At 39.0% G+C, this 27,258-nt stretch overlaps 1 protein-coding gene across 1 annotated transcript in view; it reads right to left on the reverse strand.

Moving 5' to 3' along the window:
* Positions 1 to 10,997: 10,997 nt before the first annotated feature.
* The window catches only part of LOC121872239 (nephrin-like), a 59,161-nt gene continuing 42,900 nt past the window's right edge, over positions 10,998 to 27,258 (reverse strand). The window contains exons 8-11 of the mRNA XM_042374906.1: positions 26,275 to 26,405; positions 18,025 to 18,177; positions 17,173 to 17,329; positions 10,998 to 11,132 (exon numbers count right to left, since the gene is read on the reverse strand). Of these exons, the coding sequence (XP_042230840.1) occupies positions 17,300 to 17,329; positions 18,025 to 18,177; positions 26,275 to 26,405 (314 nt within the window). The 3' untranslated portion in view covers positions 10,998 to 11,132; positions 17,173 to 17,299. The remainder of the gene's footprint in view (positions 11,133 to 17,172; positions 17,330 to 18,024; positions 18,178 to 26,274; positions 26,406 to 27,258) is intronic.

Raw genomic sequence — 27,258 nt, forward strand, 5'->3', positions numbered from 1 at the left:
CGGCGCCCCACGGGGCCCTCCTATAGGTGGAGGAGCACCCAGGGGCCCTCCATTGAGGTGGGAACGATCCCAGGGGTTCTGCCAGGGCGATGGAGCCTCCAGAGACCTCCCAGGGGCGATGGTGCCCCCAGGGGTTCTTCCAGGGAAGGTGGCGCTTTCTAGGGCCCTTCCAAGGACGGTGGTGCCTCCAAGTGCCCTCCCAGATGCGGAGGAGCGCCTAGGAGCCCTCACAGGGGCGGAAGCGCCCTTAGGGGGCCCTCCCAAGGGCTGCGGTGCCCCAGGGACCTTACTTAGGGGTGGCAGCGACCTCAGGGGCCCTTCTAGGGGCGGAGGAGCTCCCAGGGGCACTGCCAGGGGCTGTGGCGCCCACAGGAGCCCTTACAAGAGCGGTGGCATTCCTTGGGGTGTCGGCGTCGCTAGGGGTTCTCCTAGGGGCGGCGGCGCTCCCAGGTCTCCTCCACCACTCCAGGTCTCCTCCACCACGCCAGATCTCCTCCACCCATCCAGGTCTCCTCCACGACTCCAGGTCTACTCCACCCATCCAGGTCTCCTCCAGGTCTCCTCCACGACTCCAGGTCCTCCACCACCACTCCAGGTCTCCTCCACCACCCAGGTCTCCTCCAGGTCTCCTCCACCCTCCAGGTCTCTCCTCCACCCTCCAGGTCTCCGCCACCACTCCAGGTCTCCTCCACCACTCCAGGTCTCCTCCATCTCAGGTCTCCTCCACCACTCCAGGTCTCCTCCACCACTCCAGGTCCTCCACCACTCCAGGTCTCCTCCTCCTCCAGGTCTCCTCCACCACTCCAGGTCTCCTCCACCACTCCAGGTCTCCTCCACCCATCCAGGTCTCCTCCACGACTCCAGGTCTCCTCCCAGGTCTCCTCCACCACGCCAGGTCTCCTCCACCACTCCAGGTCCTCCACTCCAGGCTCAGGTCTCACTCCACCACTCCAGGACTCCACACCCTCCAGGTCTCCTCCCAGGTCCAGGTCTCTCCACCCTCCACTCCAGGTCTCCTCCACCCATCCACAGGTCTCCTCCACACTCCAGGTCCTCCTCCACCACTCCAGGTCCATCCGCCCTCAGGTCTACTCCACCACCCAGGTCACTCAGGTCTCCTCCACCACTCCAGGTCTCCTCCACTCCACTCCAGGTCTCCTCCACCACTCCAGGTCTCCTCCACCACTCCAGGTCTACTCCACCACTCCAGGTCTACTCCACCACTCTAGGCCACCTTCACTTGTGTTCTATAATTTTAGCTTTCCTCGTGACGTATCAGCTATTTGATGCTAACTTTTACAGACCGATAAACGAGCTGAACACAGACACACACAGACAGACAGACAGACACACACACACACACACACCATTTCCTGGGGGCATATAGCTGATTAGTTGTTTGCATATTTTCAAAGCCTCACAGGTAAACAGGAAAGCCATGATTAAAACAAATGACACACAGGTCTGCTATTATGTCATATGGTTGTATAATCATTTCGAAACAGAAAAGAAAAGAAAAGAAAAAAAAAAGACTATTCTATACATGGCAACATATATATAAACGTTTTGGAAAGGTTAAACGATTTTCGCTTTCGTCGCTCTGAAACGCTCGCCCTGAGTTAAACAAAATGATTTCTGTATTTTTAGGGAATAAATATTTAAAGTGTAGTGCCTTTGATACCTTTGGCACTAGGCTGGGAATTTAAAGACTTTACTGGAATACCATTTTCCTTCCGAAGCAAATTATATGAAAATGGTTACTTAGAATGTAATTGCTATTGGACTCTCCGGGGTGGGGGTGGGAGGGCTTAAAGGACTAGGACTCTAATGTACTTATATACGAGTACTATTCAGAGTCGGTCACGAGGTACAGACGACTAGAAATAATTATTCTTGGGTGGAAATTATTTGCTTTTTTGTCTTTTTATTTTGGCATGATGCTACGTCATAAAATATACATACATACATACATACATACATACATACATACATACATACATACATAGAAAGAAACATGCAAAGGGCTTCCTCACTCACCAGTGTTCACCATCCATCAAGATTTCTTTCTCTCAATCTTTCATGTGACTTTTTTTTTCCGGGAAACAAAAGTCATATTTCTTCTATAATATTTCTTGTGCTCATATTCTCTTCCTCTATTATTGATACTGGGAACTTCACTTACTGTAGACACAAAGATTTTGAACCATTTACAACAGCATCAGTGGAATACAAATTACAAACAGATTTTTTTCGTCATCATTATCATCAAAATATACACAAATATTAATCAGTTTCTGTATCTCGTGTGTTCTATCTACTATGACCTCATTTCCATTCTCTATCTATAACAACCCATTTCAATTTCCAGCAGTCCATCCCTCAAACGACCTAATCTTCACCCTTGTCAGGATACAGAACGCTGGCATAACTCAGTGTCCGGGTCACGTACTCCACGATATCGACATGTTTTGCATATTCAGTTATCGCCAGGGAAGGGAGAGATGTCAGGTCCTACGCGCCCAGATAGGTACCTGTACTCTCACGTGCTTGGGAGATTGGATGCCTCAACTACGCTATCTTGGCTAAGTATGGTATGTATGGACGGACTCTACATGAAGTAAACAACAGGGTAATAGGAAAGTAAGGGTCTCTTGTTACTGTGTTTTGGTGGGTATTGAAAGTTAGTTGATCCATTTGTGAATGTAATTTGCTATTGCCATATTCATGCTCATATTGTAGTCGAGGCAATTATTGGAGGAAGGTAACATTTCCTCCACCACAGTTGTCCATTCCTTCTTGACATTCCTCATTTATCTAGTCATTCTTAGCGTGTCCTTCCCCCCCCCCCCACACACACGCTGGTTCACACCCTTCCCTCCTCACTACACCCATACAAGTATATAAACCTCGTGTTATTAAATCCACCCAGTTTGCACAAACTCCTTAAATTATACCATATATAATTACTACACTTCTTTACACTCATACAGTTACACGTTCTATTTTCATCATAGAAAGTGGGAAATTGTCATCTTGGAAAAATAGGAAATTTTCGTCATAGTAAAAGAAAAATTTTCGTCTAGTAAACGGGGAATTCTCGTCATTGAAAATGGGATCTGACTAACTACCAAACAGTTTTCTCACTTACGAAGTTTACAGTATTTTTCCGGTCCGTGAAGCAGAGTACGAGAGCAAATGTTGTAACGTACCATTAGCAGTGAGAAAAGGTAAAAATACTATGACCACTGGGTTTTGTGAGGCGTAAGAAGGTCGTCGTCTGACACACATTCATTTATGTTGTTACCGTAAACAGTAATGCAGGGAAATAAACTCCAGCGAGAATTTTAGCTCTTTACAGTATAAGTATAGGGAGGGAGAGACAGAGGATGCTCTTGCGACACACAATATCCACAGCTTAGTGCCCACGATCACCCCTTATTCCTATGTACCATGAAAAGATTTAGTCTACAGTGTGTTGTATCCGCAATGCCTCTAGGAGCTACTTCCCCGAAAGACTTTATATTTTATCGACGTAACCAATCCTCTCCAGCGATACAGAATTTCTCTATTACCACTGATCAACATTGAGGGCCTCCATGGAAACTTCTGCTGCACGAAATACCTGTAAACACTGTTTGAACATTATGTAATATATCTTTTAACTTAGTATTGTAGCCATTTTTTTTTTACTCGCCATTGTAAAATTATATCCAAGCGATGTTCCAATAAAAACAATTTCTTTATTTTATCTTCTTCTGTCTGTCTGTCTCTGTGCCTCTCTAGGGTTGAGGGAGGTGAACAGGTATAAATGTAACATAGTTTTCATGTTATGGTTAAACTGTTATCGTATCTGCACCTCTTCTCGCCTTCCAGGAAATTTAATACAACCAATGGACCCAGGCAACAGTAACACTCGCGAGTTTTATTTCTCACGTAAAACTTACCTGATACTCACTTTATTTTTATGATCCTTCAATTGTTTCATAGTTCCTTCTACTTTATTTTTCTAACTTTTGCTTATAATCCCAAAGGAAAAGATAGAGTAAATAAAAGCAACGTGTGTGTGTGTCTGCGTGTGTGTGTGTGTGTGTGTCTGCGTGTATCAGTGTCTGCGTCTGTGTGTGTGTGGTGTTACGGGCATAAAAAGTTAACCTTCCGGTATACTCAGAATCATCGTGCATAATAATTCATAACTAAGTTGACTCAACGTACACAAACCTGGAAGTCGTATCTATTTTCAGGAAGGAAGGAAGACAATTAAGTCAAGTGGTACGGTAATAGTGGAGCAGTACCTGAGAATGCGATCTTGTCTCTCTTCTTAGTATTTGAACATGAATTTGTCCAATTAATTTTTTGTGACTTTCGAATAACATTTTTGAGGTTTACATAAGAATGGATTCTTTTAGTTAAAATTAAAATTGGTTTTCCCAGACAGGAAAATTCCTTTATTAAATACACTTGACTGTGCAAAGAGAGACTTAATTGTCTCTGCTCCGGAGCTGAGTGCCTTCTAAAAATAAATGAAATTAATTCTGAGGAGAAACTTTGTATTCTCTCTTTTCTTTCCTTCCTATTAGTCTAGATTTTATTTGTTACTTTAAATATTTTGTTACAATGTTATATACTGATTGCTTCATAGTTTATAGGATAATAATAAATTTCAGGATTAAAAATCTTCAGACACAGTTCCGAGTTGTTGTCGTATGCCGGGCAGGATCTTCATCACAGTTTAGAGTTTCAACATCAACATGCAAGTCCTGTTGTCTGTAAAAATTGCATCATCTGTTAAAAAGTTCGGGACGAAATCTAAAACTTGGGTGTCAATTTACAGACGCGGACGAGCACACAGTAAAATGTTATGTTAACTTTAATCTACCTCTTATTATGAAAACATTGATATGAACACTTAACATAAATAACACCATAGTATGTGTGTATATGGGATCAATTAAACCCAGTCCCAGAACTAACAATTAACTAGACATCAAGAACACTTTCATAACATGGCAAACAGTCTGATGAAACTGAGTGCTTAATGTAATCTTTTGTCCAATATACTACACATAATTCCTCACCTTATGCAGCGTGTCTCAAATAGCATTCCTGTATAGCCTGAACATAGGTGACGTGGAGAGACAGAGATATGAAACACCTTTAATAATTCGACGACTATCTCTCTTCCAACTTATATAATTGACATAAAATCCTTAACACATATTCCGAGAGATAACTAAATCACCTGTCCTTTATAACATCCGAATGTAATCTTTTCAAGTGTTCAAAATCATAAATACAATAATAGTAATAACCTGAGAGAACTAAACAATAATCATAACAAAAACACCTAAAAACAAACCTTTTCTTCAACACTAAATGAATAAAAATGTAGAAAATCATCAATTATACATGACGTCATTTATCTATGTTAAAATTATTCACCTCATAACGTTATTTTCTGTCAGCAAAACGTGGCAAATGCCTAGGCATATACAGAGGGAAAACTGGTGCTTGTTACCCTGAAAAAGGATCAATGGAGGGGAAACTAACTGTCTCTGACCATAAATAAAGTCATCGACAAAAAACACAGTCCCCAAGTGGCTTTGTAAAGGGTGAGAAGCCATGCAGTAAATTGTTTCTAGGTACAGGGAAGTGAGATGTATACTTGGAGAGACGGATAAAAGAGAGAGGGAAAGATGAAGGAAAAAGAGAGAGAGAGGGAAAGATGAAGGAAAGAGAGGGAGAGGAAGAGGAAGGGAGGGAAATAGATAGCAAGAGAGGGGGAAGGAGGGGAAATACAAAACAATCCGTGTTCTAGTGTTTTAACTTTCGCCTCTTTGGTGTTTATCGGGTCGTCTCCTTTAACACTAACATTTCCCCATTACGTTTTGAACCTTTTAATTTCGTTTTCTTTGAACTTTTAAGCAATTAGTGTCAAGCTCTTCTCTCCTGAATCACTTTCTGAAATCCACTCTAACGTCCTCCTTTACAAAAGAATAATCTACTTTTTTTCATTTCATCTTATAAAATATCTTTCAGAGCCGCTCGTAGGGTCTCTAATACAATAATATTTCAGAATTCTTTATGGAGCCGATTTTTGCAGCACTATTTCTTTTAGGTATTTTTTTTATAGCAATCTTGTTTGTATCTTTGTGTAAGAACATTGACTACAAATGTTCTTTCGTCTTGAAGGAGAACAGCCGGCATCTTCAGGCTGTTTTTGTTTCACTGTGTAATTAACGTGGCTTCATTTGTATTCCTATTTCATTTTATCCATTAAGCTGTTCAAGACCTGGAAGTAATCTTTCTCCTTGGAGTTTTCTTGACAGAGGTTAAATTAGTTACTTTCTTATACTTATTCTTCCTTCTTTTGTCCAAGTATTCGTCTTTGTAATTTCTTCTGTACATTGACTTTTTCCTGGTCTCATACTTTTATCACACTGTTATTTTTTTTGTTTTCCTTTTTTCTTTGATATTCTCTCCAATGTTAACCTTTTCACCCTTGTCATTCTTTTCCACCCTTGTTCTGTTCTCTCCTATTTACATAACGTTATATATCCATTTCCATATCGCTTTTTCCATACTCCTAACATTCACTCTTATTAATATTTCCCTTTTATTTCTTTCGTTATCTTTTCACGTCTAAATTATTCTCTCCATTTTATAAACCTTCCGAAATCTTCTCACTTCATATTCTCCTCCTTCCCCTCCCAGCTACAGTATTACAGCTCTTTCCCTTCCTCAAACGAGCTGATTTCACCCCGTGTCGTGACTCAGTCCTCACATAACTCAGATGACGAGTTCACATATTCAGGCACCCGACAAGTTTTGCATATTCACTTATCGCTAGGATCAAGGGGATATCTTCTCCAGTGAGGGACGGAAATATTTCAACTGAGGGAAGGGGAATGGGGGGGCGGGGGAGGGGGGAAGAAAGATCGCTGACCCCCCCCTCCCTCCCTTCCCGTCCCTCCCCTCCCATTCTCTACACTGTCGCAGGAGTTATCTTGTTATTTTCAACCCATTAGCTGTCCCTCCTGCCCTATTACGATTTATTTAAGAATGAGACGAAGTATTTTAGATAATTTAATCTTTTATCAATAACCTTAGAACAGAATATTAACAGAAAACAAAACAAAATATTCTCGTACTTTCTTGTATGTTGGTTGGAGGTAAATGTTGTGAATCAGTGGCACTAGACTGGTTGATTTTTTGTTGTTTGTTTATGATACTAATGGTACAATAAGCCACGGTAATAATTCTCTTCATCGATTCCAACCTCACCAACAGTTGCTTTATGGTGTGAAAAAATTTACCACAGTTATCCTTAACGTATCTTTTTTTTTCCCCGTTTTCTTTTTATATCTCTCCCCCACCACCACCACACCTGTCCCTATTTATCTTCATTTCATTTCCCTTCTTGTGTGCCTCCCCCAGTTATCTACGTCTCTCAGTTCCTTCCTTTCCTACTACACCGTTCTGCATGTTAGTTATTATTGAATTTATTTATATTTTTTCAAATTATTATTTTTTTTACTATAAAATAAAGGAAATTGACTCACTGGTGGGACCACAAAACCACTATATCAAATACCCCACACACTAAGAACTTCGGCTACCCGTGTCACGTCTCCAACAGTACACGACGTAAGGTTAGTCATTCATATATGACTCAGATAACACTCAACAACAGTCATTTGCTCTAAACATGAATACAACATGAGATAGACAGATAAATATTCATTACTGTATTTCCAGGAACAACTCAATCGTTATTTCCATGTCAGTGTTTTGTCTTAACTCCTATGGGGGAAATACTTAACGATATCATGTTCTTTCTACTCGTTTACAGACCAACACACACACACACCTCAGGTAAGTCCCCTGGTAGCGATATTTTCATTAGTTTTATCATGGTCCACCACGTGACAATGACCGACCTCAATGGCCCCCTGTCTAGATTTTGTATTTGTAATGAAATAGTTCACATTAGTTATGAAATCATGTCTGTAATTCAATGGGGTTTTTTTCTTATCTTATTTCCTTATTAAATATTATGTTTGATTATAAAGTTAGAGGTGAAGTTACTCATGGCAATAACTATAACAAGATGAAGTTATATTGAACCTTGAAAATAAGTAGACAACCTGTGTGCAGATGTTAGTAGGTGTGTGTGTGTGTGTGTGTGTGTGTGTGTGTGTGTGTGTGTGTGTGTGTGTGTGTCTGTCTGTCTCTCTCCCCCTTGCAACTGAGGAACAACCGGATATGTTTAGGGGAATTCCTGTAACACAAGGCGCCAGAAATACTACTAGATAAGCCGGATATTGATGGTCGGGATTTTATGCAGTATGATATATTAATGATAAGATATTAAGTACTATAAGTGAGCCGTCCAGCCTTAGTCAGAGGGGTAGAGAGGATCCATTGTTGGTCATTACCTTAACACAATGATAAAAGAAGAAATGTGTACCAAAAAATCCGTAAATATATATCTATATTTATCTACCCACACACACACACACACACACACACACACACACACACACACACACACACACACACACAAATATATACACAGGAAGTGAAGTCACAGGCAAGTTTTTTTTCAATACGCATAATATTCAGGCAACACAAGCAACAAACAGACACTGTCACCCGGACTTAAATAACAGAGCCGCCCGCTGGCATGAGACGTGACAGTTAACAACTATGCATGTCAATAATTTATCTCATAATTATTCCGTCGTATAAAGATTATAAATAATTCTGGATGATTGAGAATACAAGAGTTACTCGTCATCTTAAGAGGAAGAGACTCAGGGAGCTTATGAGAGAGACTTGGCCAGTGTCAGTACAATGACCTTGGAGAAACTTACGTGAAGCAAGTCAAAGAGAGCGAGAAAGGGGGGGAGGGGGAGAAAAAGGGGGAGGGGGAGAGAGAGAGAGAGAGAGAGAAAGAGAGAGAGAGAGAAACGGTAGAAAGAGAGAAAGAGAGAGAAAGGGTAGAAAGAGAGAGAGAAAGGGTAGAAAGAGAGAAAGAGAGAGAAAGGGTAGAAAGAAAGAGATAAAGGGTAGAAAGAGAGAGAAAAGAAATGGGAGAAAGAAAGGTAGAGAGGTTGACCTTTCTTTCATAGATATAATGTTACTATAAAAACGCATTTAATATCTATCTTTCTCTCTCATGTTGATATACAGGAGAGTGATTTGTTCTGTATTACTAGAGTCGTCAAGTGCTATCATAGAATATACAGTTTATATTGTGGTTATCTACTGCTCTACGTGATCACCGCTATACACAAACCTATTCTAGAATTGTCAAAAATAAGAAATTAATAGAAATTATCAATATTTAGCAATTATCCCTATTTAATGTGATATAATATACATCTCTCTCTCTCTCTCTCTCACAATATACTATCAGCTTAATTATAAATCTATGTAAATAAATATAAACGAATCACATCAAAGACAACTCCCTTACACACTATTTCCATCCACAAACTGACGTCGCTATTTTACTCGACCTAAATTATCAAATATCAGCGGGAAATACACGAGGTAAAGTGAACCAGATGCCATCACCAGCGATCGTGACAGCCAACACCTCTCTACATGACAACCTATTTCCCTGGTCTTCCATCTCCTGTGAGTTGTGTTAAGGATGTGGTCTTAAGTGAGAAACAGATGCAGCTATTTTTTTTTGGGTGTTTCATGATAACAGGCAGATAAATGGGAGTCGTTAGCCGGTGTGTATGTTGGTATGAGGTGGATAGAGGAATGTAACTTTGCTCTTGATTAAGTTTTGGTTGATTGTATAGATAGGATTTTCCCTAGACACACACACACACACACGCTAATTTACTCTTCACGCCTTAAGATGTGATTATTAAAGTAAAAACACTCACAAAATATTAAAGAAACGCAAATTAAGTTGACGAAATACTATACGATAATGTTATGGATCTTTGGGTCGGTATAAGAAATGTTTCGAGTTGATTCCTTTAAAAAGTAAACAGAGATGAACGGGTGTCAAGCATACGATAAATTAGTGAAGAGTTGAAGCCTTAACGAAGTAAAAAAAAAAATACCTAATTAAAATAGTTATATAGAAGGAACAGTCTACCGTCTCCATGATATAAACTACATGACAGAAACGACTACAACACTAAATATAACAGCCATAGTCACAACAAAGGCGGTAAATAGTAGGTCTAAAGCTACTGTAGTGAAGAACGCGTGACTCTATTGACCAGGGAAGGAATAAGGTGTTGGTGGGGCGACTATAGCTAAGGAGACTCAAGAGAAGAGTTCGTTTAGTAGATTAGTCAGTTAGAAAATGGTATAAAGAGTATTCGGTCATCCATTATTACAGTGAGAGAGAGAGAGAGAGAGAGAGAGAGAGAGAGAGAGAGAGAGAGAGAGAGAGAGAGAGAGAGAGAGAGAGAGAGAGAGACTCACTTTGACGTACATGTTTATATTGTCTTAAAGGTCAAAGTCTATATTTAGATTCCTACCTGTCGCCTTTAAATGTCGTTTATACATTCTATATTTGGCACCTTTTGTCAACAGGTATTATTGTCTTCCTGGAGAATGACAATAGGAATGGGAAATTGGCTTCGAAAGATAATAATTTTCTGGGATAAATGCAAATAAAATCTGGACTCTTATGTACGATCTTTCTTGTACTGATTGTCGAGTGAATCCTCATGTTAAATAAAATACCCATGTATGTCGCTCTTACCCTCAACAACCTCAACTCTTAGTTTGGATTTAGCTTCACTGTTTCTACCTCAAAGACATAATTCTGAATCAAAATTGTATATTTTCCTGTCTAAAAGTTATATGTAGTAACTGGAAACTTTTACTTACCGTCACAATGAACAGGACGCAACGCGAGTTTTCCTCCCGTCGCTTGTAATCGAGGAACCTGAAATCTCACTCATTTCATCAACTAGAGAAACATCAATGCTAATTCTGTTTATGTGTTTGTAATCTTACCTGCTGCCACTATCTGGAAGACACACGGGTGAACTTGAGTGCCGATAGCATTCTTAGCCCAGCAGAGTAGAGTGCCGTAGTCGAGTTCCGTGACGGGCGTGTAGTTGACCACCGATTCCGTGCCCATCACCACATATCTTGGCCACGTGAGGACAAAAAAATTCACTGATAATAATAATAATAATAATAATAATAATAATAATAATAATAATAATAATATAATAATAATAATAATAATAATAATAATAATAATAATAATAATAATAATAATAATAATAATAATAATAATAATATAATAATAATAATAATAATAATAATAATAATAATAATAATAATAATAAAAATAATAATAATAATAAATAATACTAATAATAATACTAATAATAATAATAATATACAATAATAATAATAATAATAATAATAATAATAATAATAATAATAATAATAATAATAATAATAATAATAATAATAATAATAATAATAATAATAATAATAAATAATAATAATAATAATAATAATAATAATAATAATAATAATAATAATAATAATAATAATAATAATAATATATAATAATAATAATATTATTAATAATAATAATAATAATATTAATAATAATAATAATAATAATAATAATAATAATAATAATAATAATAATAATAATAATAATAATAATAATAATAATAATAATAATAATAATAATAATAATAATAATAATATAATAATAATAATAATAATAATAATAATAATAATAATAATAATAATAAAAATAATAATAATAATAAAATAATGATAATAATAATAATAATAATAATAATAATAATAATAAAAACACATTCCCTCATTAATACCTATTCACACCTGAGATAAATTACCCATTAACTATTCCTAAACTATTACACATTATTTTAACCATTTCACAATATATATTACAAATGAATGTACTCTGAGGATACAATTTACAAGAGGTTATGTCATTCCTTTATAACAAAAGTGCAGTATGTAAATCTGACGTTGTGTTTGGTAGTTACTAATAAAAATGTTGAGTATTAATCCTTCCTAACACTAAATCCTTAACTTTGTGTATATTACGTGCACGACTCACTGCACACCTGTAATTATCGACTTAGACAATGGGCCAATTTTTAGTAATAGTGCTGTTCAAGAATATTTCCTAACTTCTGATCCTGACGTAGTAGTTCAGTGTTCCGACAGCTTAGTGTGTATCTGTACTACACTTCCAAGATCATGTCTTTAGGACTTGTTATGGGTCAAATTAGGTCAAATTATGTTACAAAGAAGATGAGGAAAATAATCATATATGGGATTTTGTCTTATAAAGTTTCTGCTGTAACTCTCTTATTTTTTACTCCACCTGGATGGTTTGGCCATGATACAACACAAAAATTATTTATATCTTTATCTATCTGTTTGTGGAATCTATATTGATTTTTCTATGTATACCGTATATAATTTGATATCATTAGTTACCCCCCCCAAAAAAAAATTAATAACTTTGCAATTTTGTCATGTCAAATAATATAATTTTAACACATTCAATTTTTACATACTGTAATTTACACAAACATTGTATCTAGGACTCAATTAATGTGAAAACTAATCATGGGTGATACTAACGACTATCACAAATAAAAGCTGAGTTATTCTGTTCATTACGTTCATTAATTCTACAACAATGACGTTGGTATAGTAGTGATCTTCTCAATAAATTAATTTATGTAACTAAGAATTATAACTTTAAACTATTTGACTGTGCCCTGAAATGTTTACCCAGGAGGCAGCCATAATTATCTACCCCACACAATTATCTTTCTTATTTCCCCCAGGCCCACACACCCATACATCAACACACACCCCCACACATACACACCCCCCCCGACACTCTCACACAGACACACGCACATGTGTTCTCTCTACTTCCCTCTGACAAAACACACATACTCTGACTCACTCACCTTCCTCAGAAAATTATCTGCTCCAGCACCATCTAACTCGCACGTATTGTACATAAGCTCTCTCATCTAACACGATAAAAATCAACCATTACCCCATAAGCTTCACGAGACCACACAGCGGCAGCACGTCGTATACCACCTCACTGGGATCACTTAGGAAGAGGCTGCTTTTTGTGGCAGCTTGGGTAAAGGTTTCTTCGACCCCCACATGGTGCCGGTAAAGCCATTAGGACCCCTGACATCACGATGTAAATAAACCCGTAACGCCCTTTAAGTCTTGCTGTGATGTTGAACACTGGGATGGTGGTACTGAAGGGGCTAATTCAAAGGTTTTTCTTGGGGGGGAACTATTTGGCTTGTCGTATACGAGTAAGGGGGATTATAAAGAACCCTCTGTGTCTTTGGTAACGACGTACTGTACAACACTAAATTAACTATCCAGAGAACTTTACGGTCGTATCCTAAGATGGTAACACTCCTGGGTGTTGTGTCCAGATACTGACGAAATGAACGAGGAGATTACTTCTGTACCTACAAGTCGTCTGGGTGAGATAATGGTGAGAAGTTAATGGACATAATCAACGTTTTAATCTTCAGTAATATGTTATACACGGCTGCTAAAGTTATCCCAGTGTGTGTGTGCTGGTGATGCCGACGCCTTCCTAACACTTCATTTCTCTTCTAGTTAACCACAGATCGTAGTGACGCGGGCAAACTGCTATGTACTACACCTAACTCTGTACCATATATCTTGCTGACTCTTGTATGGAGGAGGCTGCTTCACATGTTTCACTCCTTTTTGCTCCTACTCAAAGTGTATAGTGTTTCCGTTCCAATGGAATTCCAATTCGCAAAAAAAAAAAAAATATAAAATCCTCAATTATAACTCCAGTGAACTCAAATGCACCGAGGAAGGCGGCGCTGTATTGCCGGCGAGCAATAAAGGAAACCTAACACATTTTTGTGGGCGTTTGCTGGAGGGTCCTCGAAAACTGTGCGGTTTTTAGTGTTGCAGATACACCAAATTGTTGCTGCCTCCCTTCGCTTTGAATTTAAGAATTTGGACGTTTTCACGAGATATTGCCAAACTTAAACACGAGATGTTCAAGGATACAATTTACACTCAAGTGAATGTAGCTGGTGAGCGCTTTTATCAGTCTAACCTGTTTTACTTTTTTGTTATTGAGAGTTTATCAAACTGTGTTTTATCTTGAATCATTCAACCCTGGAATCAATTAAAAGGTGTCCTGGAGTTCAAATTGCCTGAGTTAGGGTTTATTTTTAACGAGAAGCACTGATGTGGACTGAGGTAAGCTACTTATCAAGTCTGTCTATCAGTGAATGTTTGTTTGTGAACCGCTTTACAGGTCCCAGGGTGTTCTGACAGCTGATGGGGGGTTAGGTTAAATAATCACTGAGGTTTTAGAGGTGCATATCGCTGTTATTTCACTTTGTCAAGATAAAGGTCGCTTCCTGTCCTAAGAGTCACATTATAAATAATAAGGTGAGACATGTTATTATTTGACCTTTTCACTGTTGTTGATGTAGTTTTGAGCAATATGCTGGCGAGGTTGTCCTGACCATTCTGGAGTCACACCCAATGGTTCAACGATATTTTGGCCACCAGGTTCTACAGAAAGAAGTAAAACAAACCCAACGTCACATCGACTCGTTTTACTGCCACACGTAGTAAGAATTAACCGAAAGATGCTTACAGGATATGATGTCTTGAATGAAGCAAATGAAAGTGACATACAAAGATCTTAACCTCAGTAGATGGATCACTTGGGAGCAGACGAGATGGAAGTGGCTCTGGAAGCTCCGTTTAGAGGTACTTCCTCGAGTCAGAGTGTAAATGTTGGGACGTGCTACTGTGGCTTGAGCACCCGGACTTGAAAACACTTATCGTCTTCCATATCTGATGAACCTCACACACACACACACACACACACACACACACACACACACATACACACACATACGCACACCCTGGAAATGCCATCCTCAGTGACTTCCACCAAGCACTAGTAAGGTTTAGCAGTGGACTACTGCACCATCTCGCATCACACCTCCTGCCGTCCCCGCCCTTGGTGCAGTCCGCCACTACAACAAAATTCAGCCCATAAGAGCCCGCACTGATAGATATAAGAATAGCACCATCCCATCTATTGTTAAAATAATAAGCAACTCCTGATTTATGTATGTACAGCCTGTAAATGTATTCAACGCATATTATATCATTATGTCTAAATCAAATGTAAGTTTGTAAATTTTCAGCCACTGCTGCAACTCTATTAATAAACCGTTTATTATTATTATTATTATTATTATTATTATTATTATTACACACAGCACACACACACGCGCACACACACACACACACACACACACACACACACACACACACACACACACACACACACACACACACACACACTTGCCTAGATAGTCAAAACATAAAACAATCTCCACACACACAAGCAATCTCCCATCCACCCAAAACCGCTTCTGGCAGAGCGACACCCCCACACAATATCCGCACGACTACAGCAGACAATATCTCGTTGCAATTTACATAGTGACAAGAACTGGTGTTTGCTAATACGATATTACAATACTGGGAGAAATATTTGACTACCTGACAACCGGAACCACTCTGTCGCTGCTCATATTCTGGACAGCGAGGGAAGGGCGGGAAAAACTCTTCTCATATCAAGGGTCGAGCCTTTGTGTGACAACCTTTCACAGCCTGCCTCCTGACCTCAGGCTTTTTAGCAAAACTCTCAAATATTTGAGAATAACTGAATCTGTGAGTATTTGACGAATGAGGAGAGTTTGGGTTTATTTAGTAAGTGATTTATGATGTTGATTCATAAGTAAAAACCCATAAACACCAACTAGTTTGAGATAATAACAAAATACTGAAATCAAAATGTAACAGAGAATTAATTTCCCTTCGTCTAGTTTCTCCTTTTTTTTTTAATTCTTCCATCATCCTCCCTTCCTCCCTCTTCTATTCGCCTCTCCCTTCTCCTTTATTCCTCCTATCCATCCTTCACTCCTTACCACTCTCCTCCTTCCCTCACCACACCAACCAACATATCTGCTCCTCTTCCACATCTAATATCCTTTATAAAATTTATGAACCAGATTGTGGCAACACTGGTCAACCATAACAAACCTTGGAATAATTCAGTGGGACCTGGGACCTGGTCACCCCCTCATTAGCATATTTAATGAATAAACAGAAATTTCAGTGAAATTTTTTTGTCTTGAGGAAATGTTCTTAGTTTATTTCTCGTTTTATCATTAATTAAGAGGAGGAATTTTGAAGTTATCAGAGACGGATATCCAAGTGACTACAGCCGGATAGCGAGTTACTACAGCCGGATACGAGCCAATAGAACCTCATATCTGCGTCAATGTGACTGAATACTAGAAGCGAATATTCCAGTCACTACAGTCAGATATTTGAGTAAATATGACTAGAACTCCGAACACAGAGCCATCAAGGTCCAGCAAGAGCCGATAGACGTAAAATGGCAGTGGACAAAACAAGAGGAAGCCGCCCCAATGACCCTCCAGTTCACTTAATGATGGCACTCAGCCACACCTGGTCCCTGGCACCGACTCTATTACCCTGGCACTGGTTAGGTTTGCATCTCTACTGTGTGTGTGTGTGTGTGTGTGTGTGTGTGTGTGTGTGTGTGTTGTGTGTTGTGCTATATGTGGATTTTAGGTGCACGTGAATGTTAAGAGTACAAGTAGAAGTGTGTTCTCTCTCCTTTCTCCGACATTCTCTCTCCTTTCTCCGACATTCTCTCTCCTTTCTCCGACATTCTCTCTTCTTTCTCCGACATTCGCTCTCCTTTCTCCGACATTCTCTCTCCTTTCTCCGACATTCTCTCTCCCTCCCTCTATCATTCTTTCTTCTTCGTTCCCTCCAACCCTTCATCTCTCGCTTCCTATAAACCTTCCCATCACATCATCCTCACAGCGCCTCCACTCGTTCATCATTCCATTTCTTCGCCTCACCTCTCCGTCCTCTCCTCGCCTCTCCCCTCCTTTCTTCACTTCTCCCGTCCTCCCTCCTAACTTTCCCCCCCTCTCCTCACTTCTTCCCACCTCTTCCTTCCTCCTCTCTTCACTTCCTCTCCTTTCCTCACCTCTCTCCTCCCATCTTTGGTGTCCCTATAGCACTCACCGGTCTGTGGGAACGCTGACAGCCTCGGCGGTGTTGTTGAAGGCCCAACTGAAGTGCACGACAGGGGGGTTAGCCAGCACATTACACGAGATGCGGGCGTTCTCGTGCTTGGCCACACTGTGTTGGGCTACCGTGTCCGTGGCGCACACTGGGGCGTCTGTACCATCACCATCACCACACGGAGGACAACAAACAGCAAAGTTAGTACACATGAAGAGAACTGTGAAAGCTTATATGGCTCAAGGAATGGATAAGAATTGCCGTGGTTAGAGTTTGTAAGTTGTATTTAATAGTTGATGATTATAAATAGTTTGATAACCACATTACAATTTTATTGTATAGTAAATTTTTTTATATCTTGTCGAATTTACACACTCGAAGCACTTCAGTAGTTATCAGTAAACCTTCTTGGAAACGTAATTTGTAATTCCTCTTAACTGGTACATAAAAACAAAACAAACTGTTGTGATAATATTGTATCTACCTTGCATGTCAACTGAACCATCATCCCCTTCTCTCAATTTAATTTAACCACGAGTGTATTTTCCATCTCCATTTCCTCACACAACAATAAATCCCCACTTGATTTATCGCAAACGTTAAATATTCTAAGTCTCTTCACTACAGCTTGATGACACGCACACTGACACTCTACATAATTAATACTAGTTCAGTAAAAAAAAACAACTAATTTCCTACACTGCACAAACACCTCTGAGGGATCTGAGACTTAAAAGACCTATAACACAGAAGAAAGAGGCTATTTAACTCCCTACAGCTCGTCCCTAAGAGGATATAATACCCTAAAACATCTCATAAAGTTTAAGACCCACAAGGGAGAGAGATACTTACATTTGACGTCGAGGTTGACAGGCGGAGAAGCAGCAGATCCCTCGGTGTTGGTGGCGTGGCAAGTGCGGTGCTCGCGTTTGAGCGAGCCACTTTCTGCAACACCAGCGTCATGTTGGACACTAGGATCCCCGGTGATGACTCTAGGTGTCCTCCCTGCTGGACGTATCACAACACAGGATAAAACCATTGGCTCAGTAACTATGTGATGGTGGAGATATTTAATAGTATTGTGATCTGGAGAAGTTGCTGGATTAGGAGAAGATTGATTATTATATTGATGATAATTGGATGTAAAAATGATCATAGGAAAGACAGGCAGACAGACAGATACACTTACACACACACTATCCAGAACGTGCATTTAATATTAACTTGAATCCATCACACTTATTTATTCTGCTCACAAGGTCGACAAGCTTCAAGAAAGTGAGAGTCTTTGTTCAGTCTTACACACACACACAAACACACTTCCACCGTTCATGATCCGCCATCACTCCCGCGGCACCACTGAGTGAAATTCATTTTATATCTTAAGAACTCATTCACCAGCGCCATCTGTCTCCTGGTCTGCCTGCCTCTCTCCCGTCCCGTGATGATGCAAATCTTCACCTGCCTCCTGTACTCCATCATACTTAGGAGACAACACTATCTCTTCACGTAGATTAATTCATGTAAGATATAAACGATTGTGTGTGTGTGTGTGTGTGTGTGTGTGTGTGTGTGTGTGTGTGTGTGTGTGTGTGGTGTGTGTGTGTGTGTGTGTGTGTGTGTGTGTGTGTGTGTGTGTGGTGTGTGGTGTGGTGGTGTGTGGTGTGTGGTGTCACGGCCCTATGTGTCAACAAGCGTCTCGTCTCCTCACGCTTGGCGCCTCAGATGTGATTGTTCCGGTGAACGGCCAGATGGGTTCACCATTTCCCTGAAGAGAGCGACAGGCAGCTGGTGTGGGATTCCCCTTGTCAAAGTCGACTAGGAGGACGGCGTAGACCATGTGCGAATCTCCAGTCGCATTATTTACTCTACTCTTGACGAGGAGCGGAAAATACTCATGACCAAAAAGATGAGGGCGTGAGTCTCATTAACTTCATTAATGACTCACGACTGACTTATTATAATAAGTCACTGCCTCATTAGAGTAATATGGAGAGGTGGCGACTCCAGTTCTAATGATTTTCTCTTTACCAACAAGAATATTGACGAATTCCATAACCTTTGACCTTTCGCTTAAAGATTTATACTTCGTAATCTCTTATTTTCATGAAGAGGAAATCTAATGAATAATGTTTTTACGAAAAAAAAATATTGTGAAATATTTCAGCAGTCCGTGAAACAAATGTTCAGTGGAATCTATTCAGTGTATCACTCGTGAAGGAATATCAGGGAGGAGACACCTGAAAGATGTTCTAATATAATAAAGCACCAAGCCTGGGGAAACTTCCTCACACAGTTGACTGTTATATTGTACACAACAATCACGGAGGTTTATCGTGTTTAAAGTCTAAATTGTTTTATCCTACGAATCTCTCACTGGATTCTAGGTATTTCTAAACAGATAATATCAATCCCGTTAATTTTTTAAATACTTATGATATACAGGGTGATTCACCAGAGTACATTAAACTGGAGGATGAAATCCACAATGTCTCTATGGTAAAATGTCAGATTCTGCACAGTTTCCATGTTACAATACATTTAAGAGCAAATTAAACATAGTCCAGGTTTCTGGAACGCATCACACAATCAATGGTACGACGTGTACAGGCCTGCACTGAGGCAGAAGGATGCAACTTTGAACATTTCCTTTAGGTTGTAACAAAGAGGGGTCACACTGTACAGATTTCTGAATAAATGATTACAAAAACCTACGGTTTACATCAAATTCACTCTCATTAATACAAAATCTTAAATGTATTGTAACATGGAAACTGTGCACAATCTGTATAAAAAAAGACCAGTTTCCCATTAACAATGATTCTTGATTTGAATATTTTATGACAGTCGACATGAGACTTGAGAGTGACGTGGACCCCACTACCTTGAAAATGTTAAGATTAATTTTATATTACCATTGTCTCAGGTGCATGTGAAGAAATGGATAAAGCGTTATAAAGGAATTATTTTTCAACAAAACATCCACCGGGAATAAAATTATAGAGTAAAAGAACACAGACAGGAGACGGATATTTTCTCCCTCAAATACGTGAATTATTGTTGTTGTATCACATCTTCTAATGACCTTTGTCTCCTTGTACGAGATATTCGCCATGGAATGTGTTTTTCTTTCAATTCACTCCACCACCTCCTACTTTCCTTCAGTCTCCAACACACTCATTTAGGGATCAGTGTGATAACTGTGGTGTGGGTAAATGGTCGTCATCTTGCCACTCGTAGTACGGTATGCAGACAGATGAGTGTCCTGGGAATCACATATAAATGGGTTAAGGTGAACCTCAGCTCACCTGTCGGTCTACTGTACAGCTACTCCAGTTACACGACCACAATGGCTTAGAGAGTTGTATGTGTAAGCTCTTATATACAGTATACTCGTGTGTGTGTGTGTGTCGACGACTTACCACTAATACCGGAGACAAGTTAAGCATTTCCGAGACCAAAATTATAATTGAAAAAATAAAATAAATATATAAAAAATACGCATAAAGAAAAGACCCGACTTAACGAACACATATAAACACATATAAACTTAGAATATATAAACACACATATAAACACACACACATACACATAAAAAGAGTCACATACTGTATATGTAGGTTAAGCCCCCATGGTTTCTCCTGCCGATGTTCAACAACTGTATGACACAATATTTTTTTTTTCAGTTTACAACACGACTTCAGTGGCACGGCGATATATTGTCCAAACTGCGCTGTAACCCGAGTCTTAAAAAGGGCAGTAATGTTTTGATGCAAGGGTGACGGGTTAGGTGTGTGTGTGTGTGTGTGTGTGTGAGGGGTGGTGAGGGTGAGAACGAGGGAAAGAGACAGACAGACAGACAGGTAAAGAGACAAAACAAAGACAGACAGATAGATACACAGACATACACACAGATAGACAGACAGAGATATACTTGTTAAAATACACCATACACACACACACACACACACACACACACACACACACACCCTAACCAGCCACTATGTCGGAGTTGTTGTCGTTACGAAGGCGGACACAAGAAACAAAAGTTCTTACAGTGAACTTCGTACTAAGAAATGACAAAACCGAGAAAGAGAGAGAGAGAGAGAGAGAGAGAGAGAGAGAGAGAGAGAGAGAAGAGAGAGAGAGAGAGAGAGAGAGAGAGAGAGAGAGAGAGAGAGAGAGAGAGGCTACTAATTCATTGTTCTTTTTCTCAAACACTTTATCATTGTGGAGGTATGAGCGCTCCTCCTTGACAAAACGTACAATAGGTCTAGCATATATATATATAAAAAGAGAGAGTTTGTACACAGAGTTTCAACGAGTAAGTGAAAGCACTTTACAACAGAGGAAAATATAAATTGCTTTTGGCCAGACCTGTGTTATTGGAACAACACTCTTACATGGAACTATCTGACTGTGTTACATTATACACATTTATTTGACCTATTGTAAATATTAGAATCGGTGGATATCTAAAGGTTTTTATTCTTCTGATCGTTCGCTTAAGGTGCTTCCAGAACTTTGGAGATTTGGACTTGATGTCGTATCATAATTTTGTCTTAGAGTTATATTTCTTCCTTCTTTTGGATTCAATATTTTATGTATATCAACTAGAAAATTTACTGGTCCTCTGAGAACTTAATTTAACATGTGTGGTGTCTAGTTGTATCACCTCAAGTCTCGACCACCCTCAAAAGGCATTTCCATCCTCACTCTTTCCTCCCACTACTCTTCATTCTCCTTCATTCTCAGCCTCTTGAGTGTGTTGTTGAGGCTGAACTTGGTGTGTTGAGATCCTTACTCGGTGTTAATTGCACTCCTTACTATTTTTTTAACGAGGTGTTGAGTAATTTCCTTTTGGAGTTGTGAATGTGGAAGCAATAGCGTATTTTACCTTCTATTGTGGTAATGGCTGTGTGGATGTTGCCTATATGACGTGTGGATGTTGTCTATTTAACTTGTGGATATTATTTACAGGTATATAACGCGTGGATGTTGTCTATATAACGTGTGGATGTTGTCTATATAACGTGGATGTGTGGATGTTGTCTATATAACGTGTGGATGTGTGGATGTTGTCTATAAAAAGTGTGGATATTATCTACAGGTATATAACGCGTGGATGTTGTCTATATATTGTGTGGATGATTTAACTGGAGGATATATGACTCCTAATGTAAGTCTTGTAATATAGAAAGCTATATGTTCACTTTTACGATCAATAACACAGGAAAGGAAACCAAGAAAAAGATACCATTCCCATAAGTTTGTGTTTCTAAAAGTTTTCATTCAGGTGTAAGAAACTAAGAATTATCTCGGGCACTTAAAAAAATCCTATTACATTAAACACCAAAAATGTAAAACAACAATAAAAAGTTAGATATTTTCTCTTGTTTTTGGAAAAGTTATTGTTTTGTGTAGACTCACTAAGACTTATGTACGGTGCTTATAAACCTCATCTAGTGAAGGACTTGCAGCACAAAAAGTAAAACAATAAGCAGGAAATATTAGTTGAAAAATAATAAGAAACATCAAAACTTCTCGTAAAAAAAATGCGATACTACTGTGAAAGAGAGATATTACTTGACTATATCATTGTGAAAGGCAGATATCACTTAAAAATGATTGATTCTATTATAAAATCGTGGTGGCAATATAGAAGCGGTGATGTGATTATTTTCAGTGCACAGGAAATTATGTTGACCCAGAAACTCATATTTTGTTTTTATATGCACGTGAGTATCCCTAAAAAGTAACTATATACGTGGCAAGTGAGGAATAAAATTAGAGTTGTAGCTACCAGTCAATGGATAGCGATGGGAGTTTCATAAATGATTCACCACAACAGATTTAAGTAAGTAATCCTTAATTAACGATGATACAACACTAAGATTAATTTAATATTTGTAGTTATCATCATCCTAGCTATCATTAACTCGATAATGTGCAGTGAATCTTTAAAAATATATATATACTATATCTCGGGAGGGATTTTTGTTACGCTGGTGATATATATTTCAACACCCATCATCACCCCACCCATGACAACACTCCACTCGTCTCCTCATAGCCATCTCATACTAAGGTACCGCCAGTTACCACATATACGACAGAGCCCCTCACAGCCGGCCCTGGAATATCTCTCCCTGCAGGTTGGAAGAGATTCTCGTCGGGTGTGATATCAACTGAAGAAAAATCTGGGACTATTCTTGGTGTGTTTGCCCGACTGCAGGGAGCACACGCAGCCTGTCTCCTGCAGTCGTAAGGACAAATACAGACTGACATCTCCAGCCAGAGTGGAGAAACTCCCACGACAAAGATGACGACAGAAATCTCACTCTCTCTTTCTCTCTGTCTTTTTCTTTTTTTCTTTTTGTTGTTCATAAGAATTTTACATTTTTTCTGGGAGTATTTTTTTTTTTAACTTTCTGGATATTTAGATTGACTAATTTCCTTCTTATATTCTGTTTATTTCTTTAATTATTACTTTAAAACTTAGTCTTTGTTTTGTTTCGACGGCAAGAGTGAAGGAAATCTTAAGACATATACTAGACAAGTAGAGTCTACCTATAGCAGTTAACTACATAAACTCACATTAAAGAAACAGGGAGATATAGAATAACCACCGAGAACTGGAAGCATGGAAGGAAGAGAAAAATAAACAACGATAAACAAAACCAATAAAGAATGAAAAACAGAATAACTACCAATAACTAAGAGAAATAGATAAACAAGTAAATAACAACATAAAACAAATATCAATAAAAGTATAAAATGAAAAGAAAAAAAATATTCAAGAAAAAGTAACAGTAAGGCTACCCAACACCTCACTTTATCCTCACTGACTCACTGACCTAGAATGTCACTCCATCTCCTTCTGTAAATATTGACAATCCTCTTCCTCTTTTTACAGTGGCATCAATTTTTTTTTACATGTATTTACAGTATAGAATTTCCACCACCCATCACACAGAGGCAGGACAACGCTCAGCCACACCTTATAGCCACACCTTATCGCCACACTTCCTCCTGTAACTCCTTCATCACTACTGTAACTCACAATCTCAACACCTCTTAGGAAACACCACAAAATTTCATGAGTAGTTTGGATTCCTCTTCCGTATTCCATCAAAGGTTTTCTTGTTCTCTGATTCTCCTCATCTTTATATACAAAATCAAAGTCCTCCTTCACATGAAAAAATTCCCCTTCTCCTCCTTAATAAAATTTAACTTAACTCTATACAGTTTATCAATGACATGGTTACTCTCTCTCTCCCCTTTATGTCCTCTGTGTAATGTCGCCTTTATGGCTAGAATTCAATGGCTTTCAATTATTCCTTACCAATAATAATACTTCGATATTTTACCGGTTGTCAGCAATATACTACCAATACGCGATACCTTAAATATTTCTCCTCCTTTAATCTTTTTATTCCCCACAGCTTACGACAATGAATCTTTCTCCCTAAAACATCCCTATACCAGTAGTTCATTGTATTTGTAACCAGAAACGCTCTTCCATTTATACAACAAACACGTCCTAACATTCCCAGATTTTCAATTTCATGTAAGGTGTTCGGTGAATTTCTCCTGAGAAGTGGGTTGGGCTTCTGTGTGTCTTGGAGAATTATATGGTAAAAATAAAATGTAAAGGAAAATATCTAGACACCAGGATAGAAACAAACACACACACACACACACACACACACACACACACAAACACACACACACACCCACACACACACATTGCAGACATTAATACAAAGACAGAAATATTGTCGTAAGAATATAGGACTGAAACCCGAGACAAGATTAATGGGAATCTTGACTCTTAGACATCCGTCCATCCTCTCTCAAAATATTCAAGCTATGAAATTTATCCAGTCATAACATCAGTGTAGGTGACTCAAGGACCATGAATAAAGACCCAAGCAGTAGTATGTTGACGACCTAAGTGGCTATAAACTATTAAATTCTCTTTTAGGGGGACCACAGTCGCTACCCGCACGATATAATAACTTCAGAATAACACCCATAAAGAAAAAAATGATCATAACTTAAATAGAATAGTTTTTTTTATGAAGATGGAGAGATGGACTATAACCAAGTCGAGGTCCCCCCCTACAATGAAGATGGAGAGATGGCCTTTAACCAAGTCGAGGTCCCCCCTACAATGAAGATGGAGAGATGGACTTTAACCAAGTCGAGGTCCCCCCCTACAATGAAGATGGAGAGATGGACTTTAACCAAGTCGAGGTCCCCCCCTACAATGAAGATGGAGAGATGGCCTTTAACCAAGTCGAGGTCCCCCCTACACTGAAGATGGAGAGATGGCCTTTAACCAAGTCGAGGTCCCCCCTACAATGAAGATGGAGAGATGGCCTTTAACCAAGTCGAGGTCCCCCCTACAATGAAGATGGAGAACTGACTCGTATAAACAGTGAGGTTAAAATTTAGGAGAAAATATATGAATTGTGAGATTTATTACCTAAGGCTGTACATTGAGTAGGTAAATGGAAGGTCATTTCAGAGGTTTGGTGTAGCATGTTAGTACGTGGTGATAACAATGGAGGATGTGTATCTCTGTGTTGTGCAGCGACCGTAAGATAATATATAAGGGATAATGTGGAGAAACCAAGCGAGGTTATCGAGTACCGACCACTCTGCCATGAATACCACCAAGCCGTTTATCAGAGCAGCAACAATGGCTCCTCTCTCACAAGTATTAAAAGAGGAATTATGATGTATCTCTTACCTATATCTACGAACTATAACAAAGGCCAACTCACCCATGTAGTTCCTGAATTACTTACAATATTATTTTACGGATCAGACACCAACTGAATTCCTTAGAATAACAGGATATGAATTACGCATCACCTAGCACTCGATGCTCATCAAATTTACAACCCAGTAACGATATCCAATCTATGAACAGCTTAACGCTACTATGCAGACGAGTGACTTAATTCCACTACGCATATGAACCCCCTGCCTCGTAAGGTGAACCACAGGCAAGAAACAGTCCACAAGAGTTATAAAACTGCTCTTAGGAAAAATAACCCTTAACACTGGATACAAAATCATATGATAACTTACGTTGTGACTCCAGGTGACCTTGTGAGGTGGAGGTTTGGCTGTGGCGGCACATTCAAAATAGAGATCGTCCCCTTCCTTGATGTTGGCAGCGTCGAGGGAGCGGCCGAGCGTCACACTCACCCTCGGGGCATCTGGAATAGGAAGAGCCAAATCGGTTCTTTTGAGTCCATTGATACATCACTGATAAAAAAAAAACTACATCATGACAAACATTCCTGAAGTAAGAGTGAATAAAAGATAAACGGAACAGAAGAGATAAATATAAATGCTAAAACCAAAATAATTTTAAGACAATAATATGAGCGTTGAGTAACATATAAGAAAACACAAGAATAAACAAGATAATTGATAACTATATTCTTAATGATACACTTACAATCATATTTAATAGTATAAATAAATTAAAATCATCCATATCTCATTGAGTCTCGTGTAAAATAAGATAAATACTACTACACAACTTCCTATACAACGTCAAGTAAAAAAAAAAAAAAAAATACGCATAAAATTTGAGTACTAAGGGCACTCATTCCTTCTCTGAATTAAGATATCGAGTGAAGTGAGAGGGGGAGGTGAGGGGTAAGGGGAGATGAGGGTTAAGGGGAGATGAGGGGTAAGGGGAGATAAGGGGTAAGGGGAGATGAGGGGTAAGAGGAGATGAGGGGTAAGAGGGATAAGGGGTAAGGGGTAAGGGTGTATTAATGTTGGTTGTAGGAGTTCCCGGGTGAGTGTGGTATGGTAGTGGTAAATGGAACAAGAGTGATGTACTGTACAAGAGTGAGGTAAGCAGTTGGCGCCTCCTGCACACCTGAGAGACCTGTTTTTGTGTGTTAGTACGGCTACTTCCCAATACCTGGTTCCTGAATCACTTAAGTTTTCATTCCCTTACATAAATTCTCACATTTATTCGTCATTCATGGCTTCCCTTCTCCGTTCATCCCACTTTCGCACAAATCTCACACAATTCCTTGCCAAGTCATCACT

Source organism: Homarus americanus, unplaced genomic scaffold (assembly GCF_018991925.1).
Source record: "Homarus americanus isolate GMGI-L3 unplaced genomic scaffold, GMGI_Hamer_2.0 scaffold5589, whole genome shotgun sequence".
Lineage (NCBI taxonomy): Eukaryota > Metazoa > Arthropoda > Malacostraca > Decapoda > Nephropidae > Homarus > Homarus americanus.